The sequence below is a fragment of the Uranotaenia lowii genome, chromosome 2 (assembly GCF_029784155.1).
Source record: "Uranotaenia lowii strain MFRU-FL chromosome 2, ASM2978415v1, whole genome shotgun sequence".
In the NCBI taxonomy this organism is placed as follows: Eukaryota; Metazoa; Arthropoda; class Insecta; order Diptera; family Culicidae; genus Uranotaenia; species Uranotaenia lowii.
Window position 1 is genome coordinate 368,842,700 of NC_073692.1, and position 21,258 is coordinate 368,863,957.

Sequence of the window (21,258 nt, forward strand, 5' to 3'; positions counted from 1 at the left end):
ATGACAAAAATGACAAAAATGACAAAAATGACAAAAATGACAAAAATGACAAAAATGACAAAAATGACAAAAATGACAAAAATGACAAAAATGACAAAAATGACAAAAATGACAAAAATGAAAAAAATAACAAAAATGACAAAAATGACAAAAATGACAAAAATGACAAAAATGACAAAAATGACACAAATGACAAAAATGACAAAAATGACAAAACTGACAAAAATGACAAAAATGACAAAAATGACAAAAATGACAAAAATGACAAAAATGACAAAAATGACAAAAATTACAAAAATGACAAAAATGATAAAAATGACAGAAATGACAAAAATGACAAAATTGACTAAATTGACTAAATGATAAAATTGACTAAATTGATAAAATTGACAAAACTGACAAAATTGACAAAAATTACAAAAATGACCAAAATGACAAAATTGACAAAATTGACAAAATTGACAAATTTGACAAAATTGACAAAAATGACAAAAATGACAAAAATGACAAAACTGATAAAAATGACAAAAATGACAAAATTGACAAAAATGCCAAAATTGACAAATTTAACAAAAATGACAAAAATGACAAAAATGACAAAAATGACAAAAATGACAAAAATGACAAAAATGACAAAAATGACAAAAATGACAAAAATGACAAAAATGACAAAAATGACAAAAATAACAAAAAATGACAAAAATTGACCAAATTGACCAAATTGACAAAAGTAACAAAATTGGCGAAAATTGTCAAAATTGACAAAATTTACATAATTGACAAAATTGACAAAATTGACAAAATTGACAAAATTGACAAAAATGACAAAATTAACAAAAATGACAAAAATGACAAAAATAACAAAAAATGACAAAAATGACAAAAATGACAAAAATGACAAAAACGACAAAAATGACAAAAATGACAAAAATGACAAAAATGACAAAAATGACAAAAATGACAAAAATGATAAAAATGACAAAAATGACAAAAATGACAAACATGATAAAAATGACAAAAATGATAAAAATGAATAAAAATGACAAAAATGACAAAAATGACAAAAATGACAAAAATGACAAAAATGACAAAATTGACAAAATTGACAAAATTGACAAAATTGACAAAATTGACAAAATTGACAAAATTTACTAAATTGACAAAATTGACAAAATTGACAAAATTTACAATATTTAGAAAATTTACAAAATTAACAAAATTCACAAAATATACAAAATTTACAAATTTGACAAATTTTACTAAATGAACAAACTTTGAAAATTCATAAAATTTGCAAGGTTTAATTTATATAAAAAGGAAAAAAAAAGCAAAAATTAAATAAAAAATTAAAAAAAAAATTTTGAAAAGAATGTTCTCTTTTTTAAGAATAAGGGATTATGAAAGTAAACAAATATAAATTTTCTTGCGTTTATCCGCAGACACCAGATACCCAGACTGACCACTCTAGGCTGATTTTGGCGCTTGTTCCGCAGCGCTATCTACGGGTTATCGTGAAACTAACGGCCACATATACAAAAGGAATTTTTTTTACACAAACATAACTATTATTGTGTACATATTTAAACGCTATTGATATATCACACACACATTTGCATTGTGCTTTTTGTTTTTATTTTACATCTAGAGATGAACACGGTCGTTTTTGATTACCTAATTTTGATAGAAAAAATAACACGATATGGTTAAAACACCACTAAAGAACCATTTTTGAATTAGAGCGCATTAACCAAATGTGGTTAGAATTCAACCATTAAGCTTATAAAAAATACATCGACTTCGACAGAATCGTTTACGATCTTAACAAAACGTTTGAACTACTTTCGTAATTTATGTTACATTGGTGGTATGTTTGACATTAGGAAACTCACCTTAAACGATGTGTGAAGAAATGATGTGTGAATATATCTCAATTTTAATCAATCAAAATAAATTCAATTAACACTTACATTAACAGGGATGTTTTGCGAAGAAAAGTGCTAAGTGCGCTGAGGAGCCCGTAGCTATAGCTATAGCTATAGCTATAGTCTATAGACCTAAGTGTTTTGTTTTAATTTAATTTTAATTTTAAGTCATCATTTGGATCTATATGTGATCTGTTGATGAGAATAAATAAATAAATAAACGACTTGCAATTTTGGACGACGGTTTGATGTTAGAGTTCATTAGTAAACTTTTAGCCATAATCTACGACTAAAGCGATGATTTTTCAACGATTTCAGGATGAGTATTAGCTTGACATCATGTGAAATCGAGGAAAAATAAAAAGACACCCGGTCGGACAATCCCAAAAATTAGATCTAGAAGCAGCAAAAGTCAATAAAAAGCGTTTACACGGTGAATTATCCTATTACAATATCGCCGGTCATCAAAAGGCAACCGAAAATCTAGGTACTTTTCGGCAAAAAAAGCTCAGTTTTTTAAAAGAATTGTAATTGTATTGTCATATAAAATTGTAATACTATACCGAAAACAAACAAAATTATTGTTTAATATATAAGGTATACTCAGTTTGATAAAATTTGTAAACCTGTTCAATCAAACACTTTCTTAGACTTAAAAAAGTTTTCATAATGATCATTTTCAAGAAACAAAATTTTCCCAGCATATCAAAAGATATTCGTTTTACAATGATCATCGTAAATGACGTTAAAATGAAGCTTAGATATACCTACCCTACACGGAGAAAAAAGACGACAGTTGTTTCAATTATTTCAGCTTGTTATACCAATAATCAAAATGCAGTTGGTTTTTTCGCATTCAACTACTTATATAATAGATTCAACTACAAACTTCTAATTGTCCTTACGCAATCAACTATCAATATAATGCATTCAAATGTATGATTTATTTTATGCATTCAACTATAAATACAATAGATTCAACTACAAACTGCTGATTGATCTTATGCAATCAACTATGAATATAATAGATTCAATTGTAATGATATAATTGATTCAATTGTAATGGTATAATTGATTTAACTGTAGATATGATAGATTCAACTACAATTGTATGATTGATTATAAGCAATCAACTATAAATATAATAGATTCAACTGTAGTGGTATAATTGATTCAATTGTCAATATTATAGATTCAACTACACACGGAGAAAAAAGACGACTAGTTCTTTCAATCATTTCAGCTATTTATATCAATCATCAGAGTGTAGTTGATTTTTCTGCATTTAACTTTAAATATAATAGATACAACTACAAACTGCTGATTAAATTTCTGCAATCAACTATAAGTATAATGGATTCAATTATAATAGTATAATTGACCCAATTATAATAATATAATTGACTCAACTATATAAATACGATACATTCAACTGCATTTTACTATTGAATTAAAGCATTCAACTATAAATATAATTTATTCAACGGTGTCTGATGTTTCTCAGTTGTTAGGTTTTAACTGAAATTAGAGTATCAATAAACGACAGTGTAACTTTTTCCCCCGCCGCTAAAAAAAATCATTCGCAATTTTCATTTCAAAAACAGATTCATTTCGTGTGCCAGCCTCGTTTTCCGGGAATTTTTCTGTGCCCCTTAGTTTCGATGTCGAGTCGCAATTTCGGTTCAAATTCAACAAAGCCGGTTCCATCCTAGGACAAATTGACCGCAGTCGGTCAATTATAATCACTCACGAAATGCAACGAAAAACATCAACGGAGCTCGGAAATTCACAATGGCTGACGGCTCCGGTTCTGCAGGGTCAACTTAAAGATTGGGGCCGAGAAAAATATATGCTTTGCGTTGATGCTGACTTGATAATGCTAGCACATCCCATAAGGTAGGTTTTTGAATCTGAAATCATCCCCGCTCTTAATACGAGTTAATTACTTATCTTTCCTCCCATTCCCTTAGGTCTATCCCCGTCGAGTGCAACAACATTTTGATGTTCTGCAGCAGCAGCTAGGATCACTGGAGCCTCCCGGCAGCATTCAGCGGTAGGCCTCAGAAGAAAATAATTTATGGGACAAGGCCATAAACACAGTACGGATTAGGAAGAAGGTAAACCAAGTTTGAGACAACATCACGGTGTTCATTACAAATATGGTTAATGTTGTTTTCTTAATTTCAGGATCGTGACAACAACAGAACCCAGGCAGATCCGAAACCGATGGCCATCATTTGAATTCAACGAAATATTCGGATTACTTGGAGGCACCAGAAAAAGACTGTGATATTGTTGAAATGTTATTGTATTAATTTGTAAATTGTGAAAATGTGAAAAAATAAATTTTTGTGAGTATATATATATATATATATACGCCGTACATGTTTGATGGTTTTTTTTATTTACGACTATGACAATACCTTTTTTTTAATACAAGTGTTTATTAAGGCCTCTTACTCAAAAAAGTTTTTATGTGCCGAGTGTATCCAGTTACATAATAGTTAAGATAACAATTTTCATTTCTTATATTTTATTTTATATTGTTTTTGATTTTATTTCTTTTTTTTCCTCTTCTTTCAACATCGAAAGAATTCGGCACGAGCCCTTATACAAATCTTACAACAGCTATCGGTTAGGGCGGGGGAAATCTTCGACTTGCACCGTCTTCTGGGTAAGTTCCCGAGCCTTAGCCTTCTTGGCGATGCGGACCATATTCTCCGGTCCGAGCAGACTACCTCCCCAGAACTTGCGGATCTCCTGGTAGCGATCGTTGAAGTTGGTCTTGATGGTTTCAACCAGCTTGGACAGATTGGCGCGGTCTGAGTTGTCCTCCTGGGTCAGAGCAACACAGGTGCAGGTCTTACGGAACACCAACGTTCCCAGCCGGGACTTACCCTTGATGATGCAGCAAGGGATACCCATCTTACGGGACAGAGCCGGTATGTAAATGACCAGCACAATGGTGTCAACATCGTGAGTGATCACAACCAGCTGAGCCTTCTTCTGCTCGACTAGTTTGACGGTGTTGGCGCCCTGCCGCAGGCGGTTGGTTTTCTTCGCCGGAGGTTCCTCCTTGCCAGCGGCCTTGGCCTCAGCCTTAGCCTTCAATCGTTGGATCCTACAATCGGGTTTTCCGGCCGGTACTTCTGGCACTGATGAACTTCTGGGTCGTGTTTTTGTTTAGAGCCTGCGAGAACTGATGGTGAGCTATCACCTGAAAATTCGTCGTCTGAACGTCGACGATAAACAACACTGATAAAGTGTTTTACGCGTTTTCATTATTTTTTTTGGTCAAATTTCGAACCATTAATAGAGTTGTTTTTGACATTTCTTACGCACACTTGCTGAGCGTGTACAGATGAGACGGGACAATTAACCTCCAAAACTCTCGGTACAAAAAAAGGACAGCCGGTCGACAAACATGGTCGTTTTTGAGGTTGATTGTCCCAAAACTAAAAAGTGTTGGTGAAACAACCAGCATAATATCACCAACACTATCAGCGGTAAATAGGACTATTGAATATCGGCCGTGTAATTGATTTAACCAATGGGTATATAAAAACAAACGTGAATTCGTCGCATCAAAATCAAAACATAAAACGAATTCACTCACACAGACATACGCTATTTGACATTTCATGCAACGACAAGAAAATAAAAATTACCTTCGTTTGCATCAAGATAGTAATGTTCTTTTACCATTCAAAATTAGTTTTGGCTGTGTGGAAAAGTATTGAATTCGATAATTAATACAGTGAAATTATTGCTTATATATTTAATTTGTAATTTGTAATTTGTAATTTATTAACTTTAACGCAGCCTGTCGGTTACAATTAACTATTAGTTCAGGTTAAGGAAATCACTTGTGTCACAAAACGCGTGGAATATTAATAAATGTTTTGATAACGAAATCTAATATTTGCGTTATGAAGCTCTGTTCAACGCGGTCTTGAAGGTTGTTAGCGAGCTGGTTTGTCTTGCCGCCAAAGGCAAGTTGTTCCAACAGGAGGCGCCATACACCAGTATACTCTTCCTAGAGGTTGTGGTATGTTGGGGGATGATGAAGCATTGAAATGAACCTCATTGAAAATTATATTTTTTTGAAGAATGGATTCATTCTGTATACTAATTACTTTCGGATTATGGTTTAAACAAAACTTTTAATCAAAGAATTTGGTTAAATTTCGCGTGAGCTTTCATTACGTCGTATGAAATATCGTAAGAATTCACAGAAAACTGCTGCAAAAGTTATAAAAACAACTTTAAAATTTGAATTCCACATATAGAATATGTTGTCCAGGCTACAAATATTCTAAATGGAGAGAAATTACGAATAGTTTATTTCAGTTTTTTGTATTTTTTCGTAACAAATCTGTTGGTTCACATTTTGTTTAATTCGACGTAATGAAAGCTTACGAGAGAAATGTCAAAGGTGAAAAATGTTTGGAAACAAAAATAAATGGATTTGAAACAGTGAATATTTGAATTCAGTGGATATTTGCCCTTGTTTATCAAAAATAAAAATATTAGAAAAAAGTTGAACGGATAAAGATGGAAAAAATAGTCTAAAAAATAAGGCTTTTTAGGTAAATTTTCCCCTAGTCCAGAATTATGCTTAAAAGGTTTCTGAGGTTATAATTTTAAATCAAAATTTAAGTTTTAGTTAAACAACCACGAACACTACCAGCAGCAAATAGGATAGAAGAGCATGCCAATACATTCATCACATTTATTATTCTACTTCAAGTTTTTCAATTAATTCTATTAACATACATATAATGTAGTTTGTTTTTTTTTGTCGTAGTAAAGTATAAATCAATCAAATTAAGACGAACAATTCAGAACTCAATGAATTATTTGATGCGGACATTATAAATTTTTAACTGTCACTGTCGGATAAATTAAGAAATCAAAACTGAATCCCAAAATAATTGGCTCTCAACTAAGAACCGGTATGACGTAATGTTTGTATTTTTGCATCTAAATCGATCAACGGGCATTGTTTGTACAACATTAATTTCTTATCATGGTACAGTAAATTACAGTAAACAATTCCACATTGAAGACAAAAACCTAAGTGAAAATGTTTTAGAAAGAATTTCAAATACTAATAGGTGATTAAATCAAACCAGTTTTTATTTGGCTTGTTAATTATCAAGTGCATTTTTTTTCTTGATGAAGCACAATGGTTTCACGATGCCCCGATAGATGGCGTATGGTTTTGGGCGATTTGCAGTTGTATGGGCTCAACCGCCACTGATCAGTCTGGGTATCTGGTGTCTGCGGTTTATCTTAAGATATCAGAATTGGATTGCATACTTGAGGGCGATTTTTGTGGTAAATCAGAGATTGGAATAGAATTATTGCCTTAGATTTGCTATCAACCTTCTTGCTTATGCTTATGCTTATGATACATACACAGCCAGATCTTGTCAGCATCCCGGTGAGTAGTAAAAGTACATTTACTACTCATCTTAACTAGGCCGGGCCCACTGTGCAGTATATGACGCAGAGACAACTGGAACACAGGAAGGAGGAAACGTGGACAACAGTACCATACGTTTCCATGCCTTAGATTTGCTATCAACCTTCTGGCGTTTAAGTCATCTATAAGATTGGTATTTCAAGCAAAAACTTCCAACGAAATATATGATATCTTTTGTTCCGAACTTTTAGATACAATTGTGATTATGATGAAGTAATTTTATGCCTATCTAAAATACAAAATCACAAATAAACTTTTTATGATTCAGTGAACCCTCATGGAAAGTTTGAAATCATGTCTTCTAATTATATTATTGATTTTATAATTAAAGTTTTAAAAGATAACAACTAGCTTCAGGTTGTAATTTATAAATTGATAACATAAATGAATTTTTTTCAGTTTTTATGTTGAAAATTTTTTGTTCGTTTGAATTTAAACTCAACGTGATTGCTCTCAGTGTGGCATTGTTTTTGGTAACATTTGTACTGCTCTTATTTCAATAACGCCCTGGAGCAGTGTTGCCGTTATACTTGATTGTGTGGATTTTAAAAATAATAATTATTCAGAAATTCAGTTTCTAGAATTTTTTGACTTTCTATTAAAGTTCGAACACTTTAAGAATGTCTAAAATTTCGAGATTGTTTTTAAATAAAATTTTCATGTATGATTTTTGCATGTTAATATACTTTGTTCTAAAAATTATAACAATTTGTTAACTGATTTTTATCAAAATATCCTGGCATCTCAGCTCATGACAGTTTTTAAAATTTGAAGAGAATCCGAGCGTAACGCCTCGACGGGTAAAGAAAAATAAAAAGCCAACCAACCATAAAATACCAGCTGAGCAAACGTAAACAAATCTCTACCTTCCGTAGTTAAAATTTAAATTTTATTAGAAATCGAAGTCTTGTTGAGGTGATAGTTCGTTGCCGAATTACCAAGAGTGTTCCCCTTATAAACGCCCGATAGGTTGAAATGATTATTTGGTAGAATTGCGGTGCTTTTCGCAGTTAATCTTCCGGGTCGATCTCCACCCCCCGCAGAGCCAAGCGTATCCGGATAGCCATTCTCTCAGGTGTTAATATTTGAAACCGGAATCAAATTCGGTACCGAGCCAGCACAATGATAACGCTGACGCGGAAAAAGAAAGAAACCAGCTCCAACAACTCGGTGGCCGATTCCTCAAAGCGGATTTCGGTCCGAGAGTTCTTGCTGGTGAAGGAAGTGCAGGAGTTGGAGCAAAATTTACCCACCACCTGCAAGATCACCTTCCAGGATCCGAATGTGCTGAGCGAATTTACCCTGGCCATCACACCGAACGAGGGCTTTTGGCAGGGTGGCCGATTCAAATTTAGCATCCACGTTCCGGAGGAATACAACATGGCTGTAAGGATGCAAACACATTTGCTACCTGCTTTAAAAGCGTTGAAGTAATAAATTTTTTCTCTTCTATTTTAGCCGCCGAAAGTGAAATGTGCAACCAAGCTGTGGCATCCGAATATATCCGTCGAGGGCGACATTTGCCTCTCGCTGCTGCGGCTCAATTCCATCGATGGACTCGGTTGGGCTCCTACCCGAAGGCTGAAGGACGTGATCTGGGGATTAAATTCGTTGTTTACGGTAAGTCTCTCGAACTTCGATGTTCAATGATCTCTAACTAGTACATTTGGGGAAAAATGACGGCTTTACTTTCTGGTGATGTTGGCACTTACATGCCTCTGAACTTGAGGACTACAATTGCAAGTTTTAAAGGCCGGATGATTCGTTATATTCTTTTTTTTAACTTCATAATTGATATTCGACCGACTTTTCGAAAAATTTATGCGGTCAATCGAAAAATCAGTCAACACTAAACTATCGTTACACATGCTGTTTTATCAATAATGGAACTAAAACATTTTCATCTAGTGTAGAAAGTGTTTCTTTTAGATTCATTCTTTACTTTCCTCATAAAATACACTATACGCAATACGCGATCTGATTATATGCTTAATATACCTGTCTAATGCATCGATTAAAAAAAATATGTATGCTTAAAAATTGTTCGTACACACTCTCTATCCCAATTTTACTGATTTACACAGATTACAGTCAACTTTTCTGGAATTGTAATTCAAGTAGTTTTGAACATGGCTGTATAAGCTGATTTGAGCAATTTTGTGATAATCAATTATCAGTTTATGTGAACAAGTAATCTTAAAAGCGTGTGCTATCGCTAGATAGCCCTTTGAATTTGAGAGCCTCCGTTATCCTACACAGCAAGAAAAAATCGTGTAAATTTAGATCGAAAACGATGCACGAAAACGGAACATCGATTTTGATATAAAATTCTACCACGGTGTATTTTTCTCAACAATGTAATTTTTGAGGCGTGTAAATTTAGATCGAAAACAATGCACGAAAACGGCTGACATAAACCGTCGTGTAAAAATACACAATGATGTAAATTTCAAAACATATTACCGTTAATATTACAAATCTTTTTTAAATAATCAGATTTTGGGTGTTGTTTATGAATAAATACGCCACATGTGTCATTTTATTTTACATATACTTCCGATACACTGCAAACTCAAAAAACACCCACATCACTGGCAGCTGGGAATTGTGGTTGTGTCCGATGATCCCCAGCAGGGCGTTTTGCCGATCAGCGTTAGGCAGCCTTCTTGAATCCTTCCGGAACAGCATAGTAATCGGAATCCCCTAAACATTAGAAACCTTCAACATTGATTCGGCTTTTGATCCATTTATAAAACTGCAATTCCTGCAATCGAAAGAGAATTTGAAGTTCCATTTTTTTCATTTCGTCTAACTATAACCTACCATTTTTTAATTCAATTCTGAAAGAATTTGGTTCGGTTTTAATACAAAATTAACTGCGGAAGCGAATTTTTTTCTTTTCGCACGATAAACCACCATCTCGGATAAAAACAGAACAATTTATGCCGCGAAAAAAAGGAAAACAATGAATCTGTCGTGTTTTACATTGTTTTCGATGTAATTTTATATTGAGATGTATTTTTAGATCAGGGCGTGTAAACATACATTATACAAAATTAAGTTTATACCAACGATTTAAAAATAGATCAAAAAGAGTGTAAAATTACATCAGTTTTGAATTACACTGGTGAAAAATTAGATCACTCGTATTTTAGATTGCGTATACTTTTAGAAATTTTTTGCTGTGTATCCTTAAAATTAATCACGTAACTGAAGGTGCTATTTAATTCCTAGTATTTCTGTCAAAAGGAGTATTTTGTTCTAGATTTTAGATTGGAGACAATTTTCCAATAGCCAGTCGATAACCAGCAAAACCCTAAGCGAAAGTTGCGTATCTTTGTACCTATAGGCTTCCGTTGAGTTGAGGCCGCTAGAAACAATGATAAGGAAACTTTTTGCTAATGTTCTAGTCTTTATAACTTTTGCTCAAAGTCAGACGTAACATCTCTCGCCTCTTCCTGCCCACAGGACCTCCTCAACTTCGACGACCCGCTCAACATCGAAGCGGCCGAACAGTACTCCAAGGACAAGGACAAGTTCCAGGCAAAGGTGCGGGAGTACGTATCGGCGTACGCACGGAGATAATCGTTTGAGTTGATGCATGCTTAACGTAGTAGGTTACCAACTAAACAGGAATAAAAACAAAAATTACACGCGGCCCAACACAAGTGTGGAACTAACGGAACCACTTTCAAACAGTAACGAGAGAACGAGTCAAGTGCGACTGGGTGGATGAATGTTTGAGGGCTATGCTCAACCTAGGTTTGTATGCGCGGAAATGTCAGGTATGTATGCATTAGAAAATACTATAGAAGAACTAATTTAAGTGCTAGTGCAAGATTTGGAATTACACATTATGCTGGACAAAGCTGTAACCAAGGTTCCGATCAGATGTGAATGTTCAACTAAAAAAAGTAAATTGAAACAGTTAAAAAAAAATAACCGGAAGAAAAATATTTAAAATGTGCTTCTGCAAAGTTGTTTCGTTGTATCCATCTTTTCAGTGCCCAAAATTATGCTATATTCTAGGAACACATTTGGTTTTTTTAAATAAAAGGAATCGTTCATTGTACAGTTCCCTGTTTAGATTATTAAGCTGTATCGTGACAATTGATTTTCGTTTTACATTTATTCGATTTGTGATAAAGGAAAACAAAGTGGCATTGTTACGCGATTTGGAGAAGCGATTATTGGCTGGATAACAATTATTGTGTGTTTGTGTTGAAGATTTTTTTTTCTTTTCGTTCGTTTATAAGTAGCTTATTGACACATTATACTCAGCCCAATTTAAGCTAAACTAAAACTGATAAATTTATGATAGCCGAAAATAAAATAAAATAAATATTTCACACAGAATTCAGAAGGATTTATAATTTGATAGAAAATGTCAGAAAAGCCGGCCTAAAAGTGATACATAATAGCGTCTATCGAGGCTCCTTCTCCAATAGATAGAAATCTCACACTGGTGGCCGGAAAGCGATGCGAAAATGTACAAAATATTCTCCCATTGACCGTAAGCTTGTAGTGCGCATCTTTCAGTTCAATTTCCAACTCAAACTGTTGCCCAGCAGCAATCGGACAAATACCGGATCTTTCCTCCTGTTCCCATTGACCATTCCAAAAGGTATTTCGAATCAGTTTGGTCTGCTTGGGTCGAATGCTGATGTGCAAAGGAGCGTTATCGCGGGGTTTCACCGCCGGGCCCACCTGCAGATTAATGTTAAACCTGTGATAAGAGGAAGAACGAATGAAAAATCACAATATGTAGGGACAGGCAAGCAAAATTTGTGATAACGATAAGCTTCAAGCAATGATTCATGATCGTTTACTCACATTTCGACGAAATGGTTGAGTCGGCCCCGGATTTTTAACTTGAATCCAATACGCACCGTGTTAGGAATCTGACCCAGGAAAGGAATTACCTGCGAAATGTGGCTCGGTTAACAAGTGCTTGTCAATGGTTCAGTTTGACCACTTACAGGATTGTACACGGGAATCATCATCGACATTTCCTGTGAAAGAGATGAGAATGGGAAATCGAATCCCATAGTAATATTCGGAAACCCAAAATGGAAAAAACTAACCGTTTTAACCACGTTGCTTGTAATGTAATCGATCGAGGCCCCATCTTCCAGATGCAGGAATCGAATACCGGAGGCGGGAAAACGATGAGTAAACCGGCAGAAAAATCGATCATTAACTTTGATCTCGAACCAATTGACCTTCACCGAGATGGTAAGAACGAATGAGTCACCGGCCATCAGTGGACACTGGCCGTCTCTTTCTTCCGGGCCCCAGCAGCCCTTCCTGTAGTTGTTCCGGACCATTACGCGTTGTGCCGGCCTGATGCTGATGTGCAGAGGTGCGTCATCTCGTGGTGCTATAGCTGCCCCCGTCTGGAGATTGATGTTGAACATGCCAACGAACTGATTCAACCGGCCACAAATTCGAAGCTCGAAACCATCACGAACTGGACCAGGAATCGCCGCTAGAACAGGAATAGTCTAAAATGAAAATACGAAATCAATATCGGATTTCAGACCCTGACTTGAAATAGTTTTAATCCTACCGGATGGTGCAAGGGTATGGTTGCCATTATTGCTAGCCAAAGGCAATTGATTACTTGTGTGTAGAAATGATTGCCGTCGCGCACATTCGATGAAAGCGAGATTTGTTTGTTAATGATAAGAACGAAAGTTGGAGCTGAACTGCACACGAGAACACTTAAAACCAAACCGTTCCGTTTGACACAGATAAAAGTTTTCATTTCCCGGGCTAATATTGGAAAGTTAACTGATAGGATGTTGTTGCATAATGTAAACGATTTTATTACATTCAATTCTGTATAAACTTCAGTACAATACTGAGTCTGTACAGTAAATTTGCTTTGAATTTAGATCTATTGGATCAAGGTTAATGTTAATTAACGATAAAGACGGTTTTATAACATCAATTTCAAGACATTTCAGAAAGGGGCAGATTTCTAAGTCTTTTTTTAGCCCTAATCCGCTCTTGAGTGTCAATATGAAACTATTGGAAGTTTGGCGGCTTGTATTTTTATTCAGACCCATCCAAATAAAAAAAAACTTCCAGGACCCTCTTTTTTTCCTTGTAGGAGAGAGCCCACTGCAATCAGTAGTTGATCTATTGTGGTAATTACTCCGCGTTACTGTATGCTATCAGGCTCACCTGCACTATGGGTAGAAGTGACAGTTGATTGCTATGACGAAATGACAAATATACAAGCTGTAATTATTAAATTCCAGATACGTATTCTAAATTTCAAATGCTATCATTCAAACAAGCCGAACCAACTTTCGAAGTACCTTATTCTTGGAAGCGCGCAACTGTATATGATCTCAAAAATTTATAAACTAACGTCGTAAACAAATTTTACCTTGATTCTTTTTACTAAAAAGGACTAACTAACAACTTTGAACAAGCCAGACGAATCAGTTATTTTATTAAGTTGAGCTTAAAATTAACAATCCAACGAAGAAATGCAGATTCTAAGCTACTCTGAGCGGGCATTTTCACGCATCATATCTGTTTATATTAAGTGCTTCATGCTAGTTTGAAGCAATTCGGAAAACAGCTTTAAGCGTAAAACTTTGATAACGCAAATCATAAATGTGTAATAAATCTTCAAAATCAATTTGCTCGAAACTCGTTAAATAGATACGACCTTTTCATAATTGACTAAAAATTTGTTATTTTGTTTTGTTTACATTTAATTTTCTTCTTGACAGTTCTCTCTGGTGTCCTTGGAGACATCTGGTGGCTCAACCAAAAAACATAAATTGATTCAAAACAGTCGTTGGGACTTTACACACTTTTCAAGGCTTAGCTTGTACATCAGTTCATCAGTGTGGTTACTTAGTGTATGATTGCACATTAATTTTTAATCAGTTTAAAACCAATTTCAACCATATTAAATAAGTTAAGACATTAAAAAGTATAATTATTTTGATCTATAAATCTTTTCTCCTTCTCCATAAATTAATTTATTTAATAAAGAAATGAATAAAAAGTCTATATTTTGAAAATCTTCAAACATAGCACCACTGACTGTTTGATGTCGTTCGTGTTGCTGCCCCGGAAAAAACAACAACAATTTTCTTTTGTCGCGTTTTGAATTGGCTTTTTTTGCACCTCGCCTGGTATCCCACAACAAAAATCGGATCGGAGGATCACGGAGGACGTCGTTTCGAATGTTTTAATGGAAGGTCAGCTACAACCTTCCAAAAACGTCTACATTATCAACAGCTACAACCTGAATTACGGAGCCAGGAGGCTCATAAAACCAGCTAAACATCCGGCTAAGGCAGTGGCAATGCTCGTGGAAATTTCAACACCAAGACTGCCGTGGGAGAATCGGATTGCTGTTTTCAATAGGTAGGTGTAATTTATAATTCTGCAAAATTCCAATCAAACAAGGTAGCAAAACAGAACCTATATAATTTCAATTGAAATATGAGAAATTGAGAACTTTTTTTTGCTTCTTTCAGGTTATGGATGCCAGCTACTATAACATCTTCCGACGTAGCCCAAGCCGTAAGGGTTCTTAACACTGGATGGGATTCAAACATGAGAAACGAAGCTTCTATTCTATGTATAAAAAGGAACGAAATAAAATGAGAATTTTGTAAACAAAACCCATAAACCCAGAAACGATTGGTTCTTTCAATCCGAAAATTCTAGCTATTCACGCACGGTTGCAATTAACGTACGCATTCTTCTTGTTTTGACCGTGCTACAGTTCGGACGCTCTCTTTTAGTGCTCTCGCTCAATTCGGAGATTTTGTTACATCGATAGACGATTTTTTTTTGGTGTGCCTTTAGAATTGTCGTTCTTTTGCTAAAGTGATTCAACTTTACCACCGTTGCTACCTATTCTGCTCTCCGCCTCATGGCGGAATCTTTCCCGCCCTGGGGGGCACCGCCTGTTCCCCCCAACAGAAACTCCAGGACCCTTCCCCGATGGATGGATCCGAGCGATCTTTACGGGGAGGTCCAATTTCTTGTTTTGAAACCCGCCAAGGACCACCAATTGCCGAAAAATCCCTTCACCATTTCAAAATCTATCGACCAATCTGTCGGTCGCATTGATGGTGCCAGCCCATTTGACGGAGGAAAATCAATTCTTCTGAGAGTCAGAAGCCGACAGCAATGCGAGAAACTCCTCCAATTGAGGAATCTCATCGACGGAACCCCGATCACTGTCGAACCTCATTCTACTAAAAACACCTGTCAGTCTGTCGTCTCGTGTCAAGATGTTGCCGGACTTTCTGACGCCGACATTTGCGAAGCTCTCCAAGACGAAAAAGTTGTCAAGGTTTACCGATTCACCCGGAAGGACAATGGTAAATCAATCCCTACCAACACCATGGTGCTCACGTTTAGTGGAACTGTTCCCCCGACCCATGTATGGTTTGGTTACCTCCGTGTTTCCACCAGACCATACTACCTTCGCCCAATGCAGTGCTTCCAGTGTGGAAGGTTTGGTCACACCAAAGCAAAATGCCCAAACCCCGCCATCTGCCAAAACTGTGGCGAAGCTACCATTCACCCCAGCTGTTCCAACCTCCCACATTGCATCAACTGCCTTGGCAATCATCAAACTACAGCTCGAACTTGCCCTGCCTACCAGCAGGAACAAAGCATCGTCCGCATTCGTGTGGACATGGGAATTAGCCATACCGAAGCCAGAAAAGAATTCCGTTCACGCCTCAACACCGCTACCCAGTCCAATGTTCAACAACGTCTTATCAACGCCCACTCCACCTCCCACAATACAGCTAGCAAGGTCCAGGAACTGGAACAACAAATTGCTGAACTTATTAAGAAAAACATCGAACTCCAAGCCCAAATCTCTCAAATGGAAACCGAAAAGAATAACACATGCGACGACTCTGATGCCACCCTAACCGACGCCAGCAGCGAAGCATCCATGGATACAACCGACATCTCCCAACAACTCAGCTCAACTCCGAAACGAGGTCGAGGCCATGAATCCCCCGACCAGACCTCTCCAGTCAGGAAGATGAAACCCAAGAATCCTTCGACCCAAACCATCCACGTTTTGGCCACGCCCAGGTATGATATCCAACCAGACCCGAACCATCCTTCTTACACAGCTTTGAACCATCCAAACCAACGGTAAGTCCACAATCTTTTTTCTTTTTTTCCACTGAACATCCACCCCATCAACTTCCGAATGCACATTTTTTCTATTCATCGTCATGGCTCCAAATTCTCCGACCCACAAATCTACCTCCAATTTAGCTTTGCAGTGGAATATACTAGGTCTCAGATCTCGTCTACCCGAAATTCAGATTCTAACCGCCAAATACTCACCAATCATCATTGCCATACAAGAAACCCTTGTCCTAGATACATCAATTAAACCCAATATCATCAACGGCTATCAGCTTCTAACCCATAAGAACCCTCTCGATTCCCATAGCCGAGGTGTAGGCCTTGGAGTTAAAAACGGTTTCCCTTTCTCAACAATACCCATTCAATCCAGTCTGAATATTGCTGATCCACTCTTTTTTTCTATTTCTGCGATAGCTGATTTGGGCTACCGTAGGGTACCACTGTAAAAAAATATTACAGTATTTAAGAAAAAATGAGCATTGTTATTTATTTATCGACTAAAATTCAATCGGATGAACAAGCGGAGAACATTGAAAGATGATTTAATAAAAAGTTGTCAAACAAACATGTATACTAAATATTATTATCGGATTATCTATAGATATTGTTTATAAAACAAAAAATTGTGTTTGCCTTGAGCTTGGTCAATCAGCGGTCAAAATCACGGAAAAATGAATAATAAAAAAAACCTGTTTGCGATGAGTTCAATCAGCGGACAAATTCACGAAAAAAATAAAAACCTGTAGTTGTTTAAATAACCCAAGCAACCAGAATTCCCTTAAAAATATTCCGTAGAAGCTTAATCAGCTTTCGTTTGTGTCTGAAGAGAATGCTAATCAGCCCAAAATTTAAGTTCTTAAAGCTACTTTCGAGTTCGTTTAGGTGGCTGTAGAGAACGCTATTCAGCTTCTAAGAGAATGTCAAGAGACTTCTACGCGCTGAAAAAAAAAACAGATTGACAGATTGCTCTGACAACCACATGTCAGATTGCTAGGTTGCCGGTCTTTCATGGTATATCTCATTGATTTTAATTATATTGTTTTGATTACAAAAGCTGCTTACACGCCTAGAGAATTGAACCGCTGCTCTCTAGGTTGCAATGAAACTCACCAGCCTCTCGACCAATCCAGCAATAGTTAATTGCCACTGTAATGATTAGTATTTAAACTTAATGTCATTTGAGATGATTGAGTGGGTTGGTCAATAGAAGGTACCTTATTTCGTTCAAAGGACTTTCAGTACACAATATGAATCATAACAAAAATTCGCATCATCAAAAATTTATTCGAATATCTTAACATTTATAAGAGAAACTCGGAAAAATCTTGAATTCCATTTGTAATTATCAGTACAGATATAAACAAAACAAATACCATGACAAGAAATTGACAGACATTTTTGACATGTCGCTTAGAATTCCCATAAAGGTTCTTTAAAAAACCTTCAAGTATCTTAATGGTGCGCTTTAAAATGTTACGCGAACGTTATCGACCTTCTTGAAAAACATTTTTGACATGTCGCTTAGATTTCCCATATAGGTTCTTTAAAACACCTTCAAGTATCTTAATGGTGCGTTTTGGAATGTTACGCGAATGTTATCGACCTTTTTGAAAGAAGTTCCATTAAAAGCGCTTAGAAGTTCCGTTATCGATAGTTTAACCTTTCAAAGGGCGATGGAAGTTCCTGAGTAACTTTTACGCGACAAGAGTCACCTGAAGTTCCCGTAAAACATTTTTTCAGCCAAATGTGAACTTCGGAGTTCCATCTTTAAGTAAACACGCGACTTTTGGTTGCTTGGGAAGTTATTAGAGTTCGACGACACGGTAGCGATCATTCATTGAATGTTGGATTTCGTGCTATGTTTTGCAGTCGGAGTTATCCGTATAAAGTTTAACTGAAAAGCGGTTAGCGTGTAGAAAACCGTCAGATTTTATACTGATTTGACAGATCGCACAAATTTCGCAGTTATGAGTGCGCAGTCCAATTTTTTGCGATGCGAATGGTATTATTTCCTATAATAAATTATTCACCGTACACAACTCCTTTTTTTAACTTCTCATATACGATTTGTTACATTTTAACGACAACATAATTGAATTCGACCAGCATATAAAGTATCAAAGACGCATTTATCGCATCAAAAATCTTCGTCATGCCAATTTCGTTAATTCTCAGGCTATGGAAAAATGTGTTTTCAATAATGTAGATTGTTTTTTTTGTCTGGGATTTTAACGCTCGTAATTAATTCAATCTCAATGAATACTAAGAATAATAATATTTCATTCCGATGACTTCATGTTTTGTCCTCTCTTGCAAAATAATGATTTGAAGATTGATTCAAGAATTTACTTCTTAACTATTCAATGAAATTAGTGAGTAAGAGTGATTTTTTAAACTGTGTTTACTGCTCCGGCTAGCCTACCGCACGGAAGGCTACCGTCGCGCGATTAGAAATTTTCCCACACAGTAAACGAAAACTACCGAGTTCGGTAAATTATTTTACAGAACCAGTTCTGTAATTCGAAAATTTTCGGTAATTTCTCGATCTGACGTCTTGTTTTTACCGAGTTCGGTAAATCGATTCTTAATTTAACGAAATTCGTTTATTTTGATGTAAACAAATCGTTGTGCCATAAAATTTCGGTAAAAAAACACCGAAAACTGTAAATCAAAATCGCTGTCAACTCAAACGTCAAAATTCGAGCAAACGTTTTTGGCAGCTTCGAGGGCAGCTGTCTCTTTCTGATAATCACGATGTGTTAGTGGCATCTCGCTTTTGCTGTAGAAGAAGTAATAGTCAGTTAGAAACGTTCCACTGCCATTTTATTTTCGTTTCGTGATTGGGTGAATCTTTATTTTGTTAGAAATAAGAGGCAAATTAGTGTTTCTTTTAAAGTTTTGGTTATGTTATCGTTTGCTAAGCGAGAACAGTCCAACAGGTAGTGTCAACAAGATTCTTCAAGGAATGTATAACCCGTAAGCCGGAATAGAACATCTGATATGGGTAAGTCGAGACCATCATTTGTATTTTCAGTTATTGAGATTAAAAAATTTACATAGTTCGTTATTCAATTTCGCATTTAGTTCCGTTGCACTATCTCGGATCGGACAGATGACTGTCAGAATAATAGTTGAAATCTTTCGATTTTTTGTCCGATTTTCCGGATTATTTTCTCATGTCAAAACACGACAGAGATTGAACAGTTCGAATCGGTCCGGTTTTGGTGCAAATTCTGTTTTGGCTGTTTATTCTTTTTCGGACCGCAGTGACCATGCTATTTACATATTTTATCATATTTTTTCACGATCCGATCCGGTCGGTCAGGAAGTGTGTCCGTGCGCGAGTGATTTTGCTAAATTCTACCGTGGAAGGCGAAAACAGCCTGCTGTGCAAACATAACCAGCTGGTGCTTTTTCCGGACCTAAAGAAAGCGCCCAAGGACGGAACCAGAAACTTAAAACTGCTGGACATGAATCGATTGCTAGGTACTGCAACAAGCTGATTTGATGATCCGTGGTAAGGAGACAAAAGCTCCTATGCTGCCGGCACCAAGCGTAACGAAAACGTTCCTTGTCCCAAAAACGCTAGAAACTGCTCATTTGATTGTGCATCCTTCATTGGCAGATAACGCAGAATTGTTGATAGTTCTAATCCTCCAAACACAGCAAAGCTAGCTGGGGGAAAACCTCTAGGTGTCGGTCTTTGATTCCATCAAGGCCGCCAAATGGTTTCCCGAAGCTCTCAATCTCAAACAGAACAACATAATAATTGTGATCCCACTGATTCAGGTGATTTTTGGAACCTGCTTAAAGGTTTATCAGCCAGGGAACAGTGCTGGAGAACAGCAGCGTGACGCTTGCAAGGAATTATTGCTGGAGTTGACGAAACCGAAGCTCGAATTGTGGTTCATTGAGTATTTATTTTTTTATTCATTTCAGGTGGGTTTTTAATATATTTCGATTACCTTAACTCGTTTTTTTTTCAGGTTCCTTTTGGATTCATACTTCCACAAACACGAGAATTCGCTTTAGGCTCCGGTACTGATGTCTTCGATTAGCTACGCTTCCGCTCAAAGGGAAGCATCTTCATCCAAAGTTATCAGCCTAGTAGATTCGACAACAAAGAAAATTTTGAACCTGAGAAATTATCTGTTGGTATTCAGTATTCACACTTCATAAGAAGCATGGAAACCACATATTCGAACGCTTCCGATGTGGTTGTCAAATGGTTCATTAAGGATCAAGACAAATTTAGTCAGGATGAGCGTAATACTCTAAGAAACGTGAATAGAATTTCTTAGAGAACATGTACAACCATGGATCTATTTATCAGCAATCCCTTGAGCAACGAAAACTTAGTAAGTATAGATGGGTTTAATGGGAGTAAACATACACACTAATTGAATTCATATTAAATTCCAGATACCTTCCCACGCGATTAATGTTTCAATATATCTTCACCAACAGGAACAGCAACTGCTGCAGTATTTCCTTAAATTTTCTTCCACAACAGCATTAGTCTAACCATGTGGCTACCAAACAACAGCAGCAGATGGTATGTTTGATTTTCTCTACTAAAATTCATTGCTCATTCACTCTTATCTTCTTTTTTTGCAGGGTACCCATCAGCACACGTTCTATTACGTTATCATTAAACGATTGGAGGGATTACTTAGCTGATTTCAAACA

General features: G+C 36.2%; 2 protein-coding genes, 1 long non-coding RNA gene and 1 pseudogene across 3 annotated transcripts; 2 read left to right on the plus strand and 2 right to left on the minus strand.

Annotated features, from left to right (window-relative positions):
- The first annotated feature begins 3,480 nt into the window (after positions 1-3,480).
- LOC129750016 (uncharacterized) lies at positions 3,481-4,270 on the plus strand. The gene is made up of 3 exons (XR_008738257.1): positions 3,481-3,818; positions 3,893-4,039; positions 4,110-4,270. It is a non-coding gene; the product is annotated as an uncharacterized LOC129750016 (long non-coding RNA).
- A 47-nt stretch (positions 4,271-4,317) lies between these two features.
- Positions 4,318-5,560, minus strand: LOC129743153 (60S ribosomal protein L7a-like; annotated as a pseudogene).
- Positions 5,561-8,187: 2,627 nt separating this feature from the next.
- On the plus strand, positions 8,188-11,766 carry LOC129747810 (NEDD8-conjugating enzyme UBE2F-like). The gene is made up of 3 exons (XM_055742165.1): positions 8,188-8,796; positions 8,869-9,030; positions 10,879-11,766. Exons 1-3 carry the CDS (start codon positions 8,533-8,535, stop codon positions 10,993-10,995), a joined length of 543 nt encoding a protein of 180 aa, XP_055598140.1. The 5' UTR covers positions 8,188-8,532; the 3' UTR covers positions 10,996-11,766.
- LOC129747809 (galectin-6-like) lies at positions 10,595-13,376 on the minus strand. The gene is made up of 5 exons (XM_055742164.1): positions 12,980-13,376; positions 12,495-12,914; positions 12,390-12,422; positions 12,244-12,332; positions 10,595-12,136 (listed from the first exon to the last, which is right to left on the minus strand). The coding sequence occupies exons 1-5, from the start codon at positions 13,175-13,177 to the stop codon at positions 11,812-11,814; spliced, it is 1,065 nt and encodes a 354-aa protein (XP_055598139.1). The 5' UTR covers positions 13,178-13,376; the 3' UTR covers positions 10,595-11,811.
- Positions 13,377-21,258: the final 7,882 nt, after the last annotated feature.